Below are 23871 nucleotides of genomic sequence, written 5' to 3'. Positions count from 1 at the left end.
GCAGTCTCTGAAATGCTTTCAAGTATAATATAATACTCTATAAATTCACTGTTAATACTGTGAACTCATTTGGAGATGTGCTAGACTTTTGTTTTGCATTTAAATACAATTTAAACATTTTCTCTCAAAGTACACATTTCTAATATATTTTGTTTCATTTCTTTTTTTATATAATCTATTTTTATTGGATATTATAAAACCAAAACAACAGCATCTGGAACACTTGCCAGTCTATTCTCCTATTTCCTATGTGGGGAAGGGGACAGTGATGGGTTAATTTTCTCCTGGGGGAGGGGGGTCAAAGGTCAGCAGAGGTCAAGGAGGGGGAGTAGATGGGGGAGGGGCAGAGGTCATCCTGGAGGTCAGCTGGGGTTAAAGATACCATTTCTAAGTGGGGGATTTATTATTATTATTATTATTATTATTATTAGTGATCTTTATTGTGTTCAATTTTATTATGTATGTGTTTGTTTTTATTGTAAGTCACCATGAGTGCCCTATGATAGGGTAGAGGGGCAGGATAGAAATATTTTGAATAAATAAAATAAATATTCGATGGATAGAATCGTTATTACTCAGAGCCATAGGCTACCACCATTCTGTACACTTAAAAGAAAAATAGAAAATACATATAAAAATACAAGTTATGTTTCATCAAACATTTCGTCAACGTGCATGTTGTCTTGCCCATGACGTCACATTTTTCAACGTTCAAGGCTCACTGGCAGAATGACAAATCAATAATAAATCCGTGGATTTAATAATTCACCTCTTCTTCATTAAGAATATTATTATTGGTGGATGTAGAGAACTTACGGTTTATCCACATATTTATTGCTTATTTGTTACAATTACACTGCATCTTTTCATAAAAAGCGCCTAGTGTGCCACTTAGTACTGATGTTGGTACTGTTGTTGAAGAACATTCAGTGTTACATGGTGTGGCTTTGTAAGACTACAGTGTTGAAATCAGCAATGTTACCAAAGTTTGTAATTAGCTCATTTGAAATACAAATGTGCTCAGCTTATAGTGCTTAGCTATTTTATGAACTGAGCACAATTTCCACATTAAAAAAAAAATTCTGACTCAAAAAGCACCACCAGATTTCATGAAAGTCTGCATATGAGCAGTCAGACCAAGTGCAAAGTTCTGCCAAGTCAGTTGCTTTGCAAGACTATGCATTCTTAAAATGTTTGTCCCTAACTTTAATGAAACTCTCGCTGACTTCTCCGAGCTATATAACCACCCTTCTAAGCAGTCTTTTGTTTGGTGAGTATTTTCTCTATTTTGATCAATTCACAGGACTGCTTCTTGCACACATTTTATGTCTCCCATCCCTGATTCCTGTGTATATTTGTTTTGTGTGTGATGGGGCTGAATTGCTAACACTTCAAGATGGGAGAGAACTCTTGGAAAACAGATTTGCCCCCCTGAATGATCACCACAAAAGTTAGCAACTACCAAGCAAATTCTGAAACAAGCTAGTGGGAGTTTACCCATTATTGATTGAAAGAGAGTCCGCGTCCTCATCAAGTCTTGAGTCTAGCTATATTTTTTCTTCTCCTGTTTAAGCTGAGTACACCTGCACAAAGTTCAATATATTGTTAAACAGATTTCATGCATGCTTCACCATATACCAGTATGTACCACATTTACTGTATTTTACATTTCTGTAACTCACCCTGGGACCTACTGGTGAAGGGTGGACAACCACCACCACCACAAAAACACTAAAATATTGCTGAAAGTAAGTGGGGAAGTTGTGTTGTAAAGGATGGTCAATCCTTTTCATTGTGATCTAGGTCCATTATGGGACAATCCTGCTGAATTCTGCCTCAATGTACCTAACATGTAACAAGTGGGTCTTGAAAGTATGGTTCTTATATGTGTCATAGTGAGGCAAGTCACACAGAAATTCTTGGTGATAGAATCATAGAATAGTACGGTCGGAAGGGGCCTATAAAGCCATCGAGTCCAACCCCCTGCTTCATGCAGGAATCCAAATCAAAGCATTCCCGACAGATGGCTGTCCAGTGTCGGAGAGCCCACTACTTCTCTAGGTAATTGGTTCCATTGTTGTATGGCTCTAACAGTTAGGAAGTTTTTCCTGATGTCCAGTCGAAATCTGGCTTCCTGCAACTTGAGCCCATTATTCCATGTCCTGCACTCTGGGACGATCGAGAAGAGATCCCGGCCCTCCTCTATGTGACAACCTTTCATGTACTTGAAGAGTGCTATCATATCTCCCCTCAGTCTTCTCATCTCCAGGCTAAACATGCCCAGTTCTTTCAGTCTCTCCTCCTAGGGCTTTGTTTCCAGTCCCCTGATCATCCTTGTTGCCCTCCTCTGAACCTGTTCCATTCACTCTCTAGATACCCTCCCTTAGGTAGCTTGTGAGACATAAACAGTAATGACTTTTCAGTGCCTCTTAAAACTTAAGCCAAGTTTTCCTGGACTCTGACTCTTATCTTTTTTGTTTATTTTGTAGCTTGCTCAGTTTGATTTGTGATATATAGCTGTATTTTATGTTTATCTTCTTTTTCTCTAGTTTCTAGGAAATGGTACTGAAAGCTATTGTATTTTTATTGATTTTATGTTAACAGCTAAGAGACTTTATTAAGCAATATAAATATATACAAATAAATAAATAATGAACAAATGTCCATCTGCGCAATGGGGATACAGATATATTTTCATGGCTAAAATCCATTAAGTGAAGATGCTTCGATAGATATTATAGTGATGAGGCCTACAGAGAATCAACAAACTGGATCAGCACAGCATATATCTGACTTTGTGCAAAGCCCATGTAAAATGTGTACAGCACTCAAGGCCTTGTTCTCTCCAGCACTGAAAAGCAATAAAAACTTCAAAAGTTTATTTCCACCTGAAAGGACTTTTTAAAAAGGAAAAGGCAGTCTGTATCCACCTAGCCCAAGAGCAGATTTTAAACACCCAGTAGGACTGCCTGTCTGTCAGGAAGTCAAACCTTCCCTTTTGCTATCCGTCACAACTGTTGAACCATGGTATCTTTTGGAGTCAAGTGCAATCCCACTGAAACAGACTGACACTATTTCTGGTGCTCTGAAGCCTGTCATTTATCTGATTCCCCAGGTCCACACCCCCTGGCTCACTTTTTATTACTGTCACAGTAAGCTCACACTGACACACAGTTCCAGTGAAGAAAAACGACATCACCTGCATTGGCTAAAATTGCTCATTATACCCCTATATTTACTGTTTATAGTGCATGTGCCACTCAAAGCAATCAACTTCAGAGCACATTCATGTGTAAGCTGCTACAGGAAAACGTAAGAGAGACAGGGCCATTATCCCTAACTCATTCCAGATGCAAAGAACAAAAGGGGGAGGAATGAAGGAAGGATGGCAATTGGGGTAGGGGGGAGAGAAAAAAGTGGTAAGGCAAAATATTATTAGTGCCACAAGAAGCTCACAAAGTTACACACACTGGCTGCTTTGAATTAACTGGGTGGTTTTCACCTCAGTTTGTTTCATTTAAATCCCACTTTTCCTCTGAGGAGCTCAAGGTGGTCCTCATTATTCTCCTCCTCATTTTTATCCTCACAACAATCCAGGGAGGTAGATTAGCCTGATAATTGTTACTGGCCCAAGGACACCCACTGAACTTAATGGCTTAGTGGTCTCCCAAGGTCCTAGTCCAACATTTTAACCACTACAGCACACTGGCTTTTTGTATAACTATGGAAAGTTATAATTATAGAAGATATTCTAGCTGTTGCTTTTTTTTTGACAGAGACTACCTTGCAATCTATAGAAAATATGGAGAATGCTGCAGCCAACACGTATTTATTGGCAATGAGATCAAGTCTGTGTAAATGGCTAGGGATCTTGGAACTGCAGACTCTGGCAGCAGGAGCCCAACTCTTTACCACTGTGACAGTTTGCCAAAGGAGGGAAGTGTTGTCCTTCCCTATGTCGTGCTTCAGCACTACCAACAGATGGCCAGAGGGTGGTACTGCATCTATGAATTAAAATAAATATTTTGTAATGAATAAAACAGATAGCTAAAATGATACAAGAGTGGGTATGAAGGTCAGAAGTACTGCACAGGTCAATGAGGGGGAAGGAGTGGAGGTTTGACCAGATCAGAGACCAGGGGGCTGCAGTAATATGCATACGGTGATAGACAGAAGTTCCAATGAGAGCTTTATTCCTTTGGACATAAAGAAAGGTCATGAAGATAGTAACACGTGGGATTCAGAGCAGCTAAAAATAAAAGCTTAGTTAATAAAATGTGCACCCAGGGAAAATAAAAAGGGAAATTCTTTGACTTAATGTAGCCTCCCTCCCTCCTTTGGGTTCAATAAAGCCCAATCATTTATTAAGTGTCCAAAAATATCTACCACTTTCTGACATCTCACCATGAGACTTACAGGAGTGTTTACTTCAGTATTTTCTCTGCTTAGTTTCCATATGACCACAATGCAGAGTGTGTGAGAGTCTTGCGCCATATGCTGACATGAGAAAATGTACTAGGGTGATGCATTCACTCCTTACTTTGTTTTGGCTTCTGCGGTACTGTAACTGAATAATTCATATCGCCTGGCTACTAATTCAGAATCAAGAATCAGACTAATGTTTGGTATCAACAAAAAGAAAAGGGTGAATGTTGCCCAGTGTTTTTATAATGTTTCCCAGTAAAGAACATATGCCTTCTATAAGAAAACCATTCTAAATTGGGTACTTAGCAGTAACTGGGTACTTAAACTGCAGACACAAATAATAATCATTGTGTGATGCAACATGCAGGAACAGAGAACAATTATTTTCTTTATCTGGGATTTGAAATAGATATTTTTATTAAAAAAGATAAAAAAGTCAGTGGGTGACAGTTTCTTTTAGCCTGAGCTACCACGCAGGGTTGCTGTGAGAATAACCATGAAAACCACCTTGAGCTCCTTGGGAGAAAGGTGGGATATAAATGCAGTCATAAATAAAATAAAATGAAGAGGGTTGTAGTCCAACAACATCTGGAGGGCTATTACTACTCCTGTTTTATGTGCTTACCACAGAGAGTCTCCACCACACCTATGAAATAATTATTACTAATCATTTAGATAGCACATTCAATGTACAAACTGATTCACAATCATTACATTGGTAGGCATTGCAGCACATTACACTTTTATTCCAAGTGTACACATCAAGAACCAAAGCAAAGAAAATGCGATTTCCTCAATGCCAACATGTAAGTCAATGGCAAACCTTGGAGTTGTCCCAAGATAGTCCAGTTCCAAAGTTATAAATCATCCAGCTAACCATAGTAAACATGGCCTTGCATACTTATGCAGAAACACATACATAAGATTAGACCAGATTTATTCACCCACAAGAAATGCAAAGATGCATTCTCCCTGCAAAGAACTGTATACAGTCCAAATGCGGGATTAAGCTAACGCATCTTGCCATAGGAATTAAAGCAACAAACTAGCCAATTTGTGATTCCCCAGAGGGCCACTGTGGTGTAGTTGTGTGTGGCCCAACAGTAAAGTGTTGGACATAAACTACAAAGACCAGGATCCTGCTCATCTTTCAAGCTAATTCAGAGCAAGTTGCCATATCTCAGCTTCTTATCTCACAGGATTGTTGTGAAGATAAAATGGGACAGCCCATGTGTACAGTATCCTGAACTCCCTGGGGAAAAGGAGGAGATAAAAATGTGGTAATTTAATAGAAGCTTGGATAGAAGTTTCAGGGAGATGGAGTTAGTCAGCGTCACGAGCTCCTCACTCAGAGGTTCATCTGAGGTTGCCTTGATGAAAACAGGCTAGAGAACTGTTAATTTAAGTTTGTTGACTGGATAATTGCTACCCAGTACTTTTTGTTTTGTTTTCATTCCTCTGCTTCTTTTCATTGAAACCCATCTAGGAATAAATGTCATGCCTCAAGATCCTTTAGGTTTCCAACCATGACTATGGTTCTTCTACATTGAACACTGCGCAGCTTTCCTTAGCACTGTTGATGGGCTGACATTTAAACAAAGCAAAAAAAAAAAGGTAAAAGATATAAAGGCATATCAAAGAAGGGAGAATCCAACTACACACTCTACAGACCACTTGATCCAGGCAGACTTGCAATATGAAACAGCTATCTATCTGAAATCTCACTCCTCTACAGCAAATGTAGAGTAGTAGCCATTCCTTAACATCCATTGTCAAAATTTATGACTGATGCTGAATTTCACTTTTCTTACTGTAAGAAAACTATAATCAGGCATGTTGTATTTTATAAACATGTACAATGACAGTTTCCCATTTCGGCCCTGGAAAGCTTATAATTGTTACTGAACTGATATTGTGCACTGTTCAATATATGTTTTATTGTAATTATACAGCCAAGACAGTGGCTGTATACTATAGTCAGCATGGATTTTTTGCAAATGATCAATCCATTCTCAGCAAACTTGCACAGGATCCCATTTCTTACCTCCCACATTAAAAAGCAGAGAAATTCACTAATAGGCAAAAAAACTTGTGGCACCTCCTCCTTTGGGAGGGGAGGGAGAGCAGTAAACCAAAGCAAAACCCACACAGGAACCTCACATGCACAGGGCTGTGGATAACACACTTAAGATGAAGGTAATAAATGTCAGCTACACTGACATCACAACACAGAAGACCGCAACTCAGCTCTTTACAGTGATTCATCCCTCATTAAGTCAGTAAAGAATCTTGCTTCCACAATCTGTTCTGACAACTACAGTTTTTAGTCAATACAAGCAGACTTTTAGGTGTGTCATTACACATAAAGCTAGTTATCTCAGTGCAGACACCACAAACAGAAGTGTGAGATGCTCATCTGCAGTGAATTCTATGCATCGTGTCAGCATTTACACTGCCAGCTCAACATGTGGCAGTGTGAGTAGCTAGGAAGCATCTATATGCATTAGCTTAAAAAATGGCTTTGACAGATAGGAAAAAACAGGGCAAAATTATGACACAGGAAATCCATGGTTGGATCTTCCAATGGTTATGTTCAAACAAACTTAGGGGACTGAATTTGATCAGGGCAGTGAAATGAAGGGTGAGAATGTTTAACTCCCCCCACCCCGGCACTGGTTCCCCAAACTAAATCACTCCCTGTGCTACTGTAAGCTTTGCAAGGTTCCTCGGGGCTCTCTCTCTCTCTCTCTCTCTCTCTCTCTCTCTGGAATTGACACAGAGGGAAAATGTTAAACATCCTTCCTCCAGCACTACTGCTACAATCAAATTCAGAGCTCCATAACCCTCTTTGAAAGTGGAGCCTTTAACTGCTTGGGAGTGGGATACTTGAAGGAGCACGTTCTCCAATATAGGCCTGCCTGTATGTTACAGTCTAATGGGGGAGGTCCCTGGTGGTACTGCAACCATCTCAGATGGGAGGACCTTCTCTGGACCCTGGCTATGGAACTCTCTCTGCTCTGAGATACGACTGGTACCAACTCTAAAGCTGTCACTGCCAGTGGAAAACACACTTTTTCATCTAGGTACTTGCTGAACATTAGTGTCCAAGCCTATTGGTTTATTACTATGTTAGTTTTCTGGCTGTTAGAACAGACTGATATATATTTCTTTGTATTATATATATGGCTATTTTATTCTTTTTATGTACCATGCTATAGAATTGCTGCTGCAACAAAGAACAGATAAAATGTTTCAAATACATAATTAATCTCCCATGTCACATGTGGATTTGCCCATAGTCTTTAGCTTTGCCAAATGTGCATGTCAGATTTAACACATTGTTGTACTAAGCAGTCTCTTCATTTAGGAAAAGGATGAGGCATAATTAAGTTTCCTTAAAGCACATGCTGGCTGGGATTATAGGAGTTGTAATCCCAAGCATCTGGAAGGAAAGGTGCAGGCCTTTGATCCCAAACTGTAGGCTTAACATCTATTTTGCAGAAATTATGTACCCCCCTTTCTTTCTCTGTGGGGAAGGCTGGATGAGTAGTTTTGGGAGAAGGCTAACCTGTCAGTTCTTACTAGAAAAAAACTTCTGACAGGTTTAATATACATTATTTGTAAGTCTATTTTTCTAGAATACCCTCAAGGTATATTTTATAGCAGCCAAGTATAGCTGGAGACTCAAAATCAGTTACAAACATACCAGATTGTTAGAAGCCTTTATCCTACAGCGTAAGAACCACAGAGGTGGTTCTTTAAGATGTATACATCTTGTATAAAAGATGTCTTATTCTTTCCATCTCTGTGTTGGAGTTATGGAATTGTTTTCTCTTATATTTGATTTGTATTCTATTGTATTGTGTTATATTTATTGATGTAAAAAGCTCAGGGGACTATTGGTGAGGGGAGGTATTCAAACACTTTAGTGAGGAGCACTTTTATTGGACCTTCTAAGGTAAATTCTGATATTACAATAGCAGAGTGACTGCTGCTGTCCCAGGGCTCTGTTCCACAGCTCCCCAACAACGTAAAAATGTAGAAATCATGTGAGAAGAACCAGGCCAATGGAGCCCCCTTTTCATCTTGTCTCTGGAGATATAATGGATCTTCCCATACAATCCTGCCCCTCAGTGTGGTTGCCACTTGCTTTATAGTGAAGCAGCATGGGATAGAACCATGGGAGATTGGCAACCACACTACTGCCATAACATAAAAATTGTCCCCAGGTCTTTACAGCACTGGACACATGTTATTAAATTGCTCTTCAAGTGTTATTACTTAAACAAAATTGTTCAACACACATCTTTCCCATTGTGTTTGGTGAAAAATGTTTAGATCAATGATGGCCATACTGTTGGCAAAAGTGCCACATGCTAAAGTCTGTCTTGTAATTCCTCCATCAAATGCCTTTGATTTGATTTGTTTTCTAGAATTAAGCCAAAGAGTAGGCAGCAGCACACCTCTGGCAAGAAAGGTCTGACTCTATGGTATAGTCCCAGGTCTCTCTGATCATATGCAGGTAATGCAACAAGCTGCCTGTGGTCCTTGTGTGGCACCCGTTCTACATATTAACAGCTTATAATGTAGTTTCCTGCCAGAATTTTGTAGTAAATGACCCAAACAGTTTCAATCTCACTTTCTTCTTGTACTAGATTCCCAGCAACATATTCTGTCTGCTGCCTTGCAAGTCAGCTTACAGAATCTTAGAAAATAGTGTAGATAAAATGATCCCACCCACCCACCATTGTTATTAAGGTGAATATGCACTGTAAAATAATACAGCCTAGTATACTGCAAACGATCATGCAGGACAGGGTCTCAAAATCTTGGACAAGAAAAGAAAAAAATAACAGCTGTCAGCATGATTAAGAATAATCTGTTTATGGCTTGTTTTCTGGAGAATTTCACAACTGCTAAAGATACAGAAGGAATCTTAAAAATTCTCAGTAGCAGACTCTCCTACTTTGCAGACCATATTATCTCCCTTAACCAGTGGCATACATCCACAGATTACGAAACCCAGGTCAGTAAAATGACTCTTGGTGGTGGATCTGGGGCTTCAGGAAGTCTGCAGAATCAAGCAGGCTTTCACAGTTCTGGCAGGACATTTAATTTGATATTTGTCACAGTTCCACTCCTAATCTAACAGGCCAGACAGAAAGGTGGAAGCACCTAACCAGAAAGAACAAACAAATGGTAAATCTCCATTGCTTTTGTATGGATAGATACCCCCCAGTGACATCACTCACCTTAAGGCCACAAAAGAAAAGTTAAATGTGTTTGTAGTGTCAATGAAATGACTAGAAGTTTTGGAGCATTTCAAATTAGTACCCTGGGTACTAATAAAGACCCACTCATAACGATATCAAAACTCCTGGCAGCCTTTGTTCCAACCTCTCAAGTCCTAGTTGCCCTCTCTAAAAACATATTGCTCAGGTTTAAAGAAATATCAATACCTATTAAAATCAAACAAAAGTAGTTCTTTTTTGTCCGAGGTTTGGAATCTCAAGAACAAGAGTCTTCCTGGACCATTTCTTTGATGTTTTCAGAGACATCAAAAGAATATATTCGCATCATAAGTAGGGCCTGAACATGTTTTTAATACTCCAGCACACAATGAAAATACATCACAGAATCTCCCAGTAGGCTTTGACTTGTTTTTATCCCTTTAAAAAATTTAATCAAAAAATGCCTCACTGTGGTGGCTCATAGGATTGGGCTTTTAACTACTAAGTAGCTCTCTGGGCTATGTGCTTGTACATCATAACTTGTCTTGAGCATGAGTGGGTAAGTAGCCCACCAGGGTCTGAATCTCTCAAGGGAGGCCTGAACAACTTTTACACATCAAGATTTGATCTGCCAAGCTCTTAATAACCACACCATTTTTGCAGTCTCAGGATGGCATCAAAAACAGTTTGAGTTCCTTCCTGATGGACCATGATATATGACTGGTGAGTTGTGCTTTAAATTGGTGGATTGCAAGTCGTGCAAAGTCAAGCTGTAGGAATAGCAGCTAGAACCAAACAGCAGAAGGAAAGACAAAAGCTGGAGGGTACAGGGCAATGCAACATTTCTAGTAGTAATTCCATTGGTGGGATGTCTTAGTTGGATGCTTGGGCATCCATATCATGGGAAAGCAAAGTTCCAACATAAGATTTCACAAAGGTGGCATGGCCATTATCCTTGCCAAAAATCCATTTAGAATCAACTTAAGGTTCCTCAATCCACCAAAACACAATCCACCAAAGACAGCAAGAAAAGCCTACTGAGTTCTCATACATCCTTGCAACCAGTGTCTACTCTGGAGCTTTTTTTGGGGGGGGGGATTGATGATATACCCTCCATGCCCCCCCACCTCCTGACCATCATTAACACTAGGGCTGTTCCTCTTCCACATCACTGCTATCACTTTACTTGCCAGGAGGAAACCCAATGAACGAGCAGCAATAGCATTTACTGTTCCTCCCACTCACAGCTACTGTTGATTGGGCCAGAATGAGAAGCAGGTGATCAAGCAAATTGCCATGGTGAAGAGAGGAGCAGGTCTGGAAGCTTTTGTCAGTGGGCCCCTGTTGGAGTGTTGGTTCCTGACAGATGACCAATGTTGATGCTAGCCCCTCTTGAAACTGTCTATACAACAATTTCTGACAGTTACAGGGAGCCTTAAAAGACAATTTTCCATAGCAATTAAAGGCATCTAGTCTGAGCTTGCAGAAAAGATGTCAGGCAGCTCAGCAATTCAGCAAGATCTAAAACTTTGTCCATACTAGAAATTAGCTTTGATTTCAGCAAGCTGTGTAGCTGCAAACCTTTTGTGTACATAAGTGAAGACACTGCTTGGACTGGCTTGACACAGCTCCTACTTGAAATACATTCCCTCATTAGGACATCCTGAAGCTTTTGTTGTCCATGCTGATGGTTTGTTTGGCTCCAACCATGTCACTGGTGGAAGTCAAGCTAGCTCCAAGTATACTTAACCAGCTTAATGCTTAATTTAAAAGCTTTCTTCTAAACACCCATACATACACAGCTGCAACTTGATTGGTATTTATGCATTTCTTTGTTTTTGCAAAGGTCTCCATCCTCCCCATCTTTTCACCACAACTGAGTTAATATATATAGCTGTGCTAGGTATCTGCCATTGTTTATCTCAGGAAAGCTTTTACTGAGGACAAGAGCCATTTGTGAAAGAGGGCAGTCACTGACTAACCTCTTCCCAGATAATAACTGGAACAATATGTCCTACTGGCTTCAAAAATAAAAGACTAGACAGTTAAGTATGATGAGCAGAATGTGAGAAAGAATCAATGTCACTCCTGGAAATGGAGATTTAAAACAGCTCAGTTTGCATATATCCAGCATACCCAGGGGCTGCTGTTTCTTCATCCAAACACAAGTGCTCAGAATTTATTGATTATTTCATTTATGAAACAATTGCTAAGAAGTATCTTGAAGCAATTTCACAATACAAAAAAATAGGGGCCTCCATTCAGTAGCTTGGTTCACATGCAGCACTAGGCCAATCCATGGCTTAGCATGAATGACCAAATGTGCTTGCTCCCAGACAGGAGATTACAGATGTATTGCTCCTCCCTGACTGTTTTGTGACTGCGATACACTGCATTGCACTGATCTAAGGCGCATAGAATTATGCAAGGTATGGAGAAAATTGATAGAGAGTTTTTCTTCCTCCCTCATTAAACTAGAACCTGGGGTCATCCAAAACAACTGAATGTTGTAAGATTCAAAATGTGCAGCACATAGTTAAACTATGAAATTCACTGCCGCAAGATGCCACAAAACATCTTTATTGCCACAAGGGAGTTTCAATAATTTCATGGAGGATAAGGCTATCAATGGCTACTAGCTATGATGACTGTATATTACCTCCAATATCAAAGGTGGTATGCTTCTGAATATCAATTACTGGAGAGAACAAGTGGGGAGAGTGTTAATATGCACATGTCCTGTTTGTGGGCTTCCCATAAACATCTGTTGGAACAGAATGTTGGACTAGATTGGCCTTTGGTCTAATTCAACTGCGCTCTTGTTAATTATACAAATAATACTTTGCATAGAAAGCGCTTTGCACATTAAAAAATGCTATACAAATGCATTATCTTCTTGTAATCCTTACAACAACCCTGTAAGGTAGGTCAGCATTCTTACCTCCATATTGTATAAGGTGTGTGTACGGGGGGGAGAGACAAGGCCAAAATGAACAGCTTGCCAAAAGCCATCTAGTGGATTCATGGCAGAGGCAAGATTCAAACTTCTTTTTTAGCTCTGTCTGTTAGATGATGGTGGTTCTGATGAGGACAGTGGTGGTGGGGATATGGCCAAATGAAAGGTGATCACTGAAAACCTGGAGATCACAGTATACATTTGGTATAGTGTTTAGAGTGCTGAACTAAGATTCAGGAGACTAGGGCTCAGATCATCACTCAGCTATGAAGCTTGCTGGGTGATTTTGGGCCAGTTACAATTTCTCAACCAAACCGACCTCATAGGGTTGTTGTGAGGAAAAATGGAGATGGAAGAGAGCCATGTATACCACCTTGAGCTCCTTGGAGAAAAAGTAGGATATAAATATAATAAATAAATAAATACATTTGAATATGAGTTCAATCATAGTGAACTACTAGTAGTGTAAGCAAGATGAAGCAAAGAAAGGTTTACTTAATAAATGGTGTTAATAGTTGTCTTGGGGGCAGGCAGATTGGAGAAAGAGGAATGAAAGAGTCAACAGGCTATATCAGCATTTCCCAACCTTTGGGTCCCCAGATGTTGCTGGACTACAACTCCCATCAGCCCCATCCAGCATGGGCAATGGTCAGGAATGATGGGAACTGTAGCCCAGCAACATCTGGGGACCCAAAGGTTGGGAAAAGCTGGGCTATATCATGGTATAAAAATATCATGGCATTAAGTGTCTGAGAAAGAAACTCCACAAAAATTAAAGATTTGTCCTAGTGGTGCTGTCACGCACTGCCAGCTAATGCAACCAAACCACCAAGGGGTACAATTTCAAGGGACCAGGGTCTGAGTGCTTTCCCCCAAAAAATCCATAGAGAGCTCCAAGACAGATATATAGATATAGATATATATCACACACCTATATACAGACACTCCCATTACATCAAAAGTAATGCAGATGAAAAAAGAAGCAGTCCATTATAATCAAGATCTTTGAACTTCCTACACCTTACTTCATTATCCCTTGGATAAGGATGGAACACTTAAAAGTGGTATGAGAATATTTTGCAGATAAAGGGTCAAAGAGGGGGTCTACTTAATCTTACACTAATATTTCTTTCCAGGGTTTTTTTTTAACGCTTCAAAGCAATCATTAGAAAAAAAAGGCACCTCACAATGAGCCCTCTGAAGACTGCACACAAACATACCATTAAATATCCAGATGCACACCTTAGCACAATCTTTCCACCAGTAGCCTGGAGGCCAGGACCATCTCAGGTCACCTTCAAGAACTGGCAGGCTCAAGTCACATGCCTGTGCAATGTGAGGTTGGAGGTGGGGGAGTAAAGCACAGAGCATCTCACATTGCCTCTCACTGGGCTCTACAGTCTTTCCTGCTTAAGCTCCTGTCCTGATCATTAGCAATCTAATTGGCTTCATCTCTGAACCAGGCATCCTTTCCCAAGATCTGTTGCTACTATTCCCATTTACTAATGCTGCCTAGAAATTATTTTCTGCAAGTACTACAATGCAGTAAGTGTGGATGAATGTTAAAGAATCTCCCTCTCTCCAAAAGGCAAATATGAAAACTTTGCAGAGGTTTAGGCATGTCTCCTGTTTTGCAAGAGCTAAAGATGAGGGACCCATTAAGAATTCACTGTATAGTTAACTTACAGGACAATGGTACCCATGTCTACTCAGAAGTAAGTCTCTTTGTGTTTAATGGGGCTCCTTCTGGGAGGAAGGGCGGGATATAAATTTAATAAACAAACAAATAAATCAATGCTACCAGGTAAGTGGGTACAGGGTAGCAGCCTAAGCTTTGGTTTAGGGTCGGCACTGGGAAAAAACAGGGTTCTTGTACCTTTAACAGCTAGATGGCAGATAGAAACTCAACAGGTCATGCCTTCTCTAGTGTGGAAACACAATTATGGGAAACGTTTCACCATGACTACTCTCTAGTTTTGTGTTATGCCATGCCCCCATGGTAGCCATTTTGTGACTGGTGCCCCCAGTACTCTGTCAAAACTTGAAATGTGCCCTCTTGTCCAAAACGTTTGGTGATCCCTGGTGTAAGGAAAAGCTCACACTCCTGCTCCTTTTTTTCCTGCCTTCCACTTCCCCTCTTACTTCCAATTCCCAGTCTGTTCCTTGATATAAATACCATACAATACTCTCATAAAGGTTGGGTAGAGAAAGATCTCTCACTGCTATCTGACTTCCTTTTTAAAGTAAATCCACTGTAAGGTGACAAGCACATATGAAGCGCAAACATCTCAATGTTGTGATACAGATTAATCTTTTAATTCACCTACCAGAAAGCAGTAAGTGATTTCTTCCATCAGCAATGCCCAGTGGTTTTCAGCAACACACAGCCACATTTTACGTGCCATGCCATGTTTACATTATAGTGTTCAAAGGTTGATTATTTGGTGAAGCTTTACAATACTTAACAATGAATCTGAAGATATCAAGGTGGCAAAGTGTGTTGCTTTTTGTGGTATAGTGAACTAATTAAAAAACTCATGTGTACGTTTCACACATTACAATCTTAAGAGGTGCACAAAGGGGTCTTGTCACACTTACCTATAATATGTGAAAGAGCACTGAAAGATCTCAGGTTGCTTCCAGACAACGTGTTTATTGATCATTCATTCTGTTTATGGGGAGATTAGACAATGGCCTTATATGCACCATATACATTTAAAGTAGTACCATGCCACTTTAAACAGTCATGGCTTCCCCCAAAGAATCCTGGAAACTGTAGTTTAAGGATGCTGAGAATTATGAGACCCCTATGTCCCTCACAGAGCTAAAATTACAAGCATTCCCTAAGGAGAGGGACTGATCGGTAAATCACTGAGAACTGTAGGTCTGTGATGGGAATAGGGGTATCCTAACAACTCTAAGCACCCTTAACAAACTACAGTTCCCAGGCTTCTTTGGGAAATGCCATGACTACTTAAAGCGGTATGGAAATGGACTGCCTTCAAGTCGATTCTGACTTATGGTGACCCTATGAATAGGGTTTTTATGGTAAGCGGTATTCAGAGGAGGTTTACCATTGCCTTCCTCTGAGGCTGAGAGGCAGTGACGGCCCAAGGTCACCCTGTGAGCTTCATGGCTGTGTGGGGACTCTGGTAGCCCAGGTCATAGTCCAACACTCTAACCACTACACCACACTGGCTCTCTTAAAGCTGTATAATACTGCTTTAAAATGTATAGTGCATATGAGGTCAGTGTTGTGTCAAGCAAATGTTATCCCACAATTTCCAGGGCATTTTTTCCTGTCACTTTCCTTTTCACAAAAAGGAAAAGGAATCTTTTGGGGAAGCAGGTTTGTTGTGCAAGAACTCCAAGTCAACTTTAATTGGACAACCTGCATTTGCCAATATGCGACTGAATCCAACCCATAAACAGAGACAGGTCAGGAAGCTCCCTCAGTGGATTTTTAATAACCATAATAATTTTAATAATTAGACCTGGATAGTAAATGCCAGGGATTATTCATTATTCCTTCCAGGTAAAATAGGTTGTGATCACAGAATTATATATGTTCTAGCTCAAATATGTAATACTTTGTTATATTTTAACACTCGGGAGAAAAAATATCCCACAACTGGTCTCCCAGGAAATAATAATAAAATAATGAAGGATAATTTTATTATTTTTAATTGGTGTCCACCTGAGTTAGGCTAAGAGGATGTTTTTCTCCTCCCCCCTCCCAATCTGAACTTTCCATCTCTAATTCGAAGGCGCCACTGGTTCTGTCACAAATCTTTCTAATTCAGCATTCTGATTCCAGCTGCAGCAAAATTCAGTAAGTGCTGGTTCACATTGATGTCAGGGATATAAGCATGGATTTCACCTTAGGGCCTATAACTTGCTGATTTCATGGGGGCAGTCCGACATTATCAACCACATGCATATAACTGCAATTATGAGTTATTTCTACAATTCTCCCACCCTTAAAGTACAACTATAATTGTGGCTAAAAGCTGCACCACACCACACCTACAGTGATCTGCATAGATCAAATTATTTGACATTATTCTTTCACATGATAAACAGATGAGCAGGATCCTTGAGGACATGGCAACTATATCTGTTTCCTATATCCATGAACCAAGCGTAGGCAAAGGTTGTCTCCATGGCTCGGTAGGTATGACTTTCCTTGTATGAAGGGCTCAATTGACTGCTACATGGAGGTACACTGAATTATTGTTTTCTTCTGTAGCCTAGTACACTTGCCCTAGCCACTAAGATGACTTTCCTATTTTTGCATAGTTTAGTTCCTCTATTCATGTGTGGCACCTTTTAACCTGGATCATGGGAGTTAATTCACAGAGGGGAACTGAAAATGTAAATGCAGGTGATTGTGTAGAGTATCCTGCCTTGAAATGGACTAGAATTATGATCTTTAGGTGCATTAAGAGAGCCAGTGTGGTGTAGTGGTCAAGGTGTTGGACTACAACCTGGGAGACTAGAGTTTGAATCCCCACATAGCCATGAAGCTCACTGGGTGACCTTGGGCCAGTCACTGCCTCTCAGCCTCAGAGGAAGGCAATGGTAAACCCCCTCTGAATACCGCTTACCATAAAAACCCTATTCATAGGGTTGGCATAAGTCAGAATCGACTTGAAGGCAGTCCATTTCCATTTCAGGTGCATTCCAGCCTTCAGATTCCGCATTTTGTACGAGTGCCAATGAGAGATGTGAGCTGAGTGCAGTACAGGCAGGCCACTATAGGTGAATATGGAGATGTATGTATTTTACTGAGCAGCCTGACAAAAGCTCTAATATCAATTGCATATACGGATTCAGCTATTGGTTTGTTTGGATTTTTTTAAAACAATGAATATGTGGAATGAAGAGGCATATAGTGCTGAGAGTAAGCAGTTGCTGCAGAACTCTTTTCTGTCACATATTGGGCAGAAGAGTAACAGTAATTGTTGGGTTTCAGAAACATTGTATGGACACAGGTATAGTCCTATTATATAAATAGCTCACTATATAACACTTCTGCATTCTTCTCCTAAGGGGGTATGTTTTTTTGATGACTGGATGCACTCAGCTTAATAGTACATTGTCTGGAAGCACTAAAGTAGCTGGAAGCCTGCCATCCTTCACACATCTTTCAAACCATCTCGTGGCTGGCAGAAAGGAATAACGGTGCTGTGGCCAGGCATGCACTTGGTAACTGTGTAGGCTTAATACTAACCACAACTGAATCTTGCATCTAAGTACATCACACATTGATTCAAATCTTGGCCTAATGCCCTCAGAAACACTGTATAAGTGAAATCAACCTCTAGGATCCAACTGGATATTCCTGGAAAGGATACATTAAAACACACCCATGCAACTAGACAACATCTGGGAAACAAAAGCAACAGTCATGTAGAGAGTGAAACGAAGGTGATCATTATATTGGTCAGAATGCCTGGCCTTAACGTGTAGGGACTGGGACTCTATGGTAGATAGTATACCTCTACTACAGGCTCATACAGGCTCCCTCCCTACTTGCAACCTTGTGGAGGAATTAAAAACATCTTGTTTACAACCCATTTCTACCTCCCGAGGGAAATATATGAGGCCCTCTGAGGACAGTCAAAAGTAGGGAAAGGAAAATGCTTGCATTATGTCCTCCAGATTTGAGAGGGCCTTAGGCAAAGTGCTCACACAGGTGGGTCCTGCCCCTAAATTACTGGGTGATGGTGTGTGGCTGGCAGCAGCACTGTTGAAGCGGAGAAACATGTTCCATGGCTGTAGTGAGTGAAGAAGCTACCATTTTAATTCCCCCAATGACTTCGAAGTTGAAATGTTCTGCTGTATCAGGGGCATTGGGGAAGAAGTAATATGACAGTTCATTCATTCGCTCACTGCAGCAGCTGCATGGCATGCAGCTCATTACCAAGCAACAAGGTGGTTTTTTTTTAAAAAAAACCAAACAAACAGGCTGCCTACTGTAACAAAACCACTTGTTGGGAACTGTTATTAAATGTGTTGTGGGTTTGAAGGTGTTATTGGAATGCCTGGGAGTATGAGTGATGTAAGACTGCCAGGTGGGAGGGTGTGTGTGAATGAGAGTTCTAAGGGAGGTTTGAATAAAAAGACAGTTGGCTTTTGACAGTTCGGAGTTTTTGTTGTTGGGATTTGGAGTGAGAGGTTGTGTTGGGGGAGTGAGCTGGGTGGAAAAGGGTGGATTACATATTAGTTAGAGGAGGGTAGGACAGGTAGGGAAGATAGGGAATATACATCAATATACTATTTCACATCTTCTATTTTAATAAAGTTATTTTGTTCATTTAAAATTCCTGTGTGTCTGCCTAGTCATGTGTGCTACCATATCAGGGTGTTATTCAGTTCCTGTACCTACATCCTATTGTGCTAACAGGGTACCCCAGTGGTCACCTTTTGGGTGGGACAAAAGATGGAAGGACTGAAGCTTGTGGTTCAGAGAGCATATCTAACCCCGTCTGAGGCAAGCATCTCGCTGGGTGGAGTTTTCCTGAACCAAACATGGAGTATCAGGAGGGATAATCCCTAGTGAAGGGCGGGTTTGCGACACCTACACTGGGCTGGATGAGAGACCACTTAAGAATTATTCATCCTTACTGCCCAGCACTTATATGGGTGCCAGGCACATACACTGAAAAAGCATCCAAGTTGTCATTCTAATCTCCCATCTCTCCAACATCGTATTGCTCTGTTATGTCATGGGCATTAGGGAGGGATTAAAACAACAGTTTGCTCATTTGTTGCAGCTGCCTGGTGTGCCGCTAACTACCAGGTGGCAAGGAGCATCTGAGAAATAAAGGCTGCAAGGAGATCTGTGGTGGTGCAGACAAAATGCACTGTGGGGCACACAGAAAATGGATTAAAAAGAAAATGCTGCATTAAAAATGTGTCAATGTAGTATTTTATTCAACAGTTCCAAGTTGGTCTGTGAAGGAAATGATCTTAAGCATTTCTTGTACATTACTGCATTCCCTTGGATGGCAACATACAATATTGCATCACAGGACTGGTAATGTGCTTGGGTGAAATAATGGATATGCAACTGCTATCTCCTACTAGACTTTCCATAGTCTCTACACAAAATAACAAATCAAAACTGACTTCAAAATTGGCAATATTCAAAAGCCGGAGGGCACATTTCAACCCTCAGGACACTCTGGAAATGACCTCCAGACATCCTATAGCAAAGGAACTTCAGATGAGGATTGCAATATGAAACCACTGAATTACAGTAATTAAGGGTGAAATTTTCTAAAACGTCTGGATGTCAAGTTTATTCACATGGAATTTTTCTAATCCTGTTTTACTCCTTAATCTCAACAAGAAGTGAGTTCCACCACCCCCAGTTCCATTACAAATATTAACAATTCTTGCATGTTTATATACATCCTTATATGCATACACACTCCAAGTTTCCTAAAGTAACCAGCACATAAACAGATCCATGCAACAATTGGTATCTTGCCTCAGTAATGAACTGGTAGAGAGCCAATAAACTGAAGCTTAATACAGACAGGACTGAGGCACTGTTAATGGGTGGTTCTCTAGACCAGATGGATGAGCTGTGGACTGCTCTATATGTGGTTACAGTCCCTCTGATGGAGGAGGCTTGTAGCTGGGGGTACTCCTGGATCCATTACCATCTCTTGAGGCTCAAGAGGCCTCAGTGGCATGGAGTGCCTTCCATCAGCTTTGACTGGTGGCCCAGGTGCACCCCTATCTGGTCAGCCTAACTTCAGTTGTCTACACTCTGGTAACCTCTAGGTTAGACTACTGCAATGCATGATATGTGGGGCTGCTTTTGAAGATGGTTCAGAAACTCCATCTAGTGCAGAATCTGGCATCCAGATTGCTGACAGGGATAAGTTGGTCAGTACATATAGCACCAATTTTGGCATGGCTGCATTGGCTACAAATTAGTTTCCAGGCTCAATTCGAAGTGCTGGTTTTGACCTATAAAGCCTTATGTGGTTCAGGACCTCAATATCTCAAGGACACCTATTCCCATATGAATTAAACTGGACCCTGTGTTCATCATCAAAGGTCCTTCTTCATGTGCCCCTTCCATGGGAGGCTCGGAGAATGCCAACATGAGAACTGCCCCCCCCATGGAATGCTCTCCCAAGGGAGGCATGCCTGGTGCTTTCTTTGTCCATCTTTTAGGCACCAGACATAAACCTTCCTTTTCACTCAGGCCTTTGGCCCTTGAGGCTTACGGTCTTAGTTTCTTGCATTGAGGTTTTAACTTTTATATGTTTTTAAATTTGTGTTATTTTGTGTGCTTTAAAATCTGTTTTATATTGTATGTTCTTAAATCTGTTGTAAGTCTCCTAGAGGCCACTAGGTATTATTATTATTATTATTATTATTATTATTATTAAATTTTATTTATACCCCGCCTTTTGGCCAAAGGGCCTCAAGGTATGAGGCGACCCACAAATGAAATAAATAAATAAACAAACAATGCATATAGCAGTTCTAAAAATATGTATGTATTAATATAAAAATATGTTGCAGAAATATAGTAGAGCATGGGGCTTGACTCTTTTATATGTATTATATGTTTAATATAAGAACCAGTGTGATGTAGTGGTTAAGGTGCTGGACTACGACCTGGGAGACCAGGGTTCAAATCCCCACATAGCCATGAAGCTCACTGGGTGACCTTGGGCCAGTCACTGCCTCTCAGCTGCAGAGGGAGGCAATGGTAAACCCGCTCTGAATACTGCTTACCTCGAAAATCCTATTCATAGGGTCACCATAAGTCAGAATCGACTTGAAGACAGTCCATTTCCATTTTTTAATGTATAATTTATATTTTCATACAGTTTGGCATATAATTAGTCAGGTTTCTTTTTTAAAAATCTCATAATGTACATGCACCTCAGATATAATGGTGTGCTTGCTACCAGAGGCAGTCTGATGTAACCAAATCTCAAATCAGCTTGGAACCACCGAATTCCATGTATAAATCTGTTTATAATGGATTCCTTCTTCATCCCTAATTATAATACATTCAGAAATTCAATGCTATCACTTGTGGGCTGAATCGAGACAAAGGATTTTTAGGTTTATGTGCTAAATATGGCTTGTCGGTGTTATCAGAAACTGAAAATCCATCAAAGATCCAGCTGAAAACAATGACTCAACAGATATGTAGGAAGTTGGGAGGGAGGATGTAAGCATCTAAATCCCCTCTGGATCCTTCTGGATTAACAGCTCTCTATTGAGCTCTTTAATGGCCAGTTCATTTAGTCCTGCTCCAGATCTAGTTCTGTCTCCAGTTCTCACACTACATGCTAGTCATAGACACTGACATGGTTGGGATTCACCTGTATGTAACAACAATATACCTCAAATAAGCTAACTGGGGAAGGAAACGTTGGAAAGTGGTTGTCTAATATTCTTCATATGGACTTCACTTTCAGGCCATCTTTAAGGGATTTCTTTTGTGTTTACTATTGTGCATCATAAAAAACACTAATCACTGTTAAAGGTTTTCCCAATAGTATTTATAGAAATTTGGATAACACTGTGACTCCCTAAGAATCAGACCAAATAGGTCTTAATATCACTTTATCACTAGAATGTACATTTCATTAATTAGGATAGGCTTTATTATCTGCTAAGAGTATAGAAAGCCAGACATTCTTACAGCAGCACCTCTGACAATGTTCATTATTTATTTATTTATTAGATTTATATCTCCCCCCTTTCTCCCAGTAGGAGCCCATGGGGGCAAATGTTGAATTTCTTTTTTCACATCTCCATCACTCAGATGTGCCTACACAAGGATGCATGAACAAACCAGTATAAGCTGTTGCTATGTCAACGCTAACTACTCAGAAGAAGCGGGGAGATACCAATGGCAGCCTAAATTAGCAACATCCCCTTCTAAGCTGCAGTGGAGTCATGTACTTACAAGATGGCAGTAATAAAATAACAAACCTTTAATTAGCCTGGTGAAAACCTACAACCCTCTTTGCAATAATTCACAGCATCTGTGCTGTAAACCAAAAATGGATAAGCACACCTAAAGACAGAAGTAAATTCAGGGGAAGCTCTGCCTTTGGGAACATGGAGGAAGGATAGGAAAGCAACTACACAAACAATGGATCTTACATGACCTGGGTGGAGAGGCTGATTCAAAGGCAACCTGTCTGGAATTGGATGGTCTGCCCTTACCCTTACCCTGCATAAAATCTGAAGCAATTCCACTCCATGTTTTACACTGCAATCATGTCTGTTGGAAGTGCACTTTTGTTAACACTAGAGTCACTTCCCAGTGGCAAATAAGTGTGAGCAACAGAGACATGCCTTTAAACACCTGTATATGTGTGTCTAAAAGCTGTGATTAGACTGCAGCTTCCCACTGCTTGTACTCAAATGTCTCAGGACACACATCCCTGTCTGCTATGAGAAGCTCCAGTGTACTTGCAAGCAACCACAACTGTTATGTAAAGCATGGAGCCATTCCACAGAGGGGATTACTGCATCTAAACAAGATCTAGCTTCACAAGCTGTGCAAATATTGCTAATGGGCAGGGAACAGAAGAAATGGTGCCAAAACAAACAAACAAACCTGAACAAAAACCAACTTGAGGAAAACTTTACTGACAGAAAACACTCCAAGAGCAATTATACATAGTTCAGTGCACTCACACCTCACTGAAGCAGTTTTATTTTGCTTATTTAAAACATTTATATGCCATTTAATCACTTGCATTTCTAAGCAGTGTACATAAAAGCCATATATAAAACAGACAATAAAACAATAAAATTGTCATAAAACCAACCACTACCTTAAAATGCCTGCTGGAATAAGAAAGTCTTAGTGATGCGTGTGACGCCCTTCCCTGGCTCTCCCTGTCAGGTTCCTACCTGCTCATGGCTACTGCCTTTCACTAGGCACCACCAGGAACTCCACCAGTCCGGACTGTCCTTTGTTATGGTTTCTCTCTCCGCTCTAGCACAGATCTCAATAGATCCCCCTGCTAGGCAGCACCACCAGTCACGTTCTACAACCAATGTTCCCAGAGACCTTGCCTGAGTCTCTCTATCTGGTTACATTCGTGACTGCGTGCCTATGCTGTTCCCAACCCCCTTGTATCACTGCAGATAACTCATAACTCAGGGTTGCTCTAGATACTTATGAATGTTATAATCTCCTCTTCACCGCTGCCACCATTTGTTACTGTTTCCCTTCAGCCTTGGTCATTACCTTAC

General features: G+C 40.5%; 1 protein-coding gene across 14 annotated transcripts in view; it reads right to left on the bottom strand.

The window, feature by feature from the left end:
- The window catches only part of BRSK2 (BR serine/threonine kinase 2), a 708663-nt gene that overhangs the window by 441690 nt on the left and 243102 nt on the right, over positions 1 to 23871 (bottom strand). Inside the window, exon 1 of one of the 14 annotated variants that reach the window (XM_061610104.1) lies at positions 9678 to 9707. The exons of 12 other annotated variants lie outside the window; for them this stretch is intronic. Coding sequence is in view for 1 of the 2 variants with exons in the window: in XM_061610103.1 (XP_061466087.1) it covers positions 1498 to 1531 (34 nt within the window). In the remaining variant the exon portion in view is untranslated. Of the gene's footprint in view, positions 1 to 1497; positions 1567 to 9677; positions 9708 to 23871 lie in introns of those variants that run through there. One more of the 14 variants, XM_061610103.1, reaches the window with a different exon arrangement.

The sequence above is a fragment of the Rhineura floridana genome, chromosome 2 (genome assembly GCF_030035675.1).
Source record: "Rhineura floridana isolate rRhiFlo1 chromosome 2, rRhiFlo1.hap2, whole genome shotgun sequence".
Classification (NCBI taxonomy): Eukaryota; Metazoa; Chordata; class Lepidosauria; order Squamata; family Rhineuridae; genus Rhineura; species Rhineura floridana.
The sequence above is the reverse complement of the archived record's forward strand: the minus strand, read 5'-3'. Positions and strand labels throughout refer to the sequence as shown.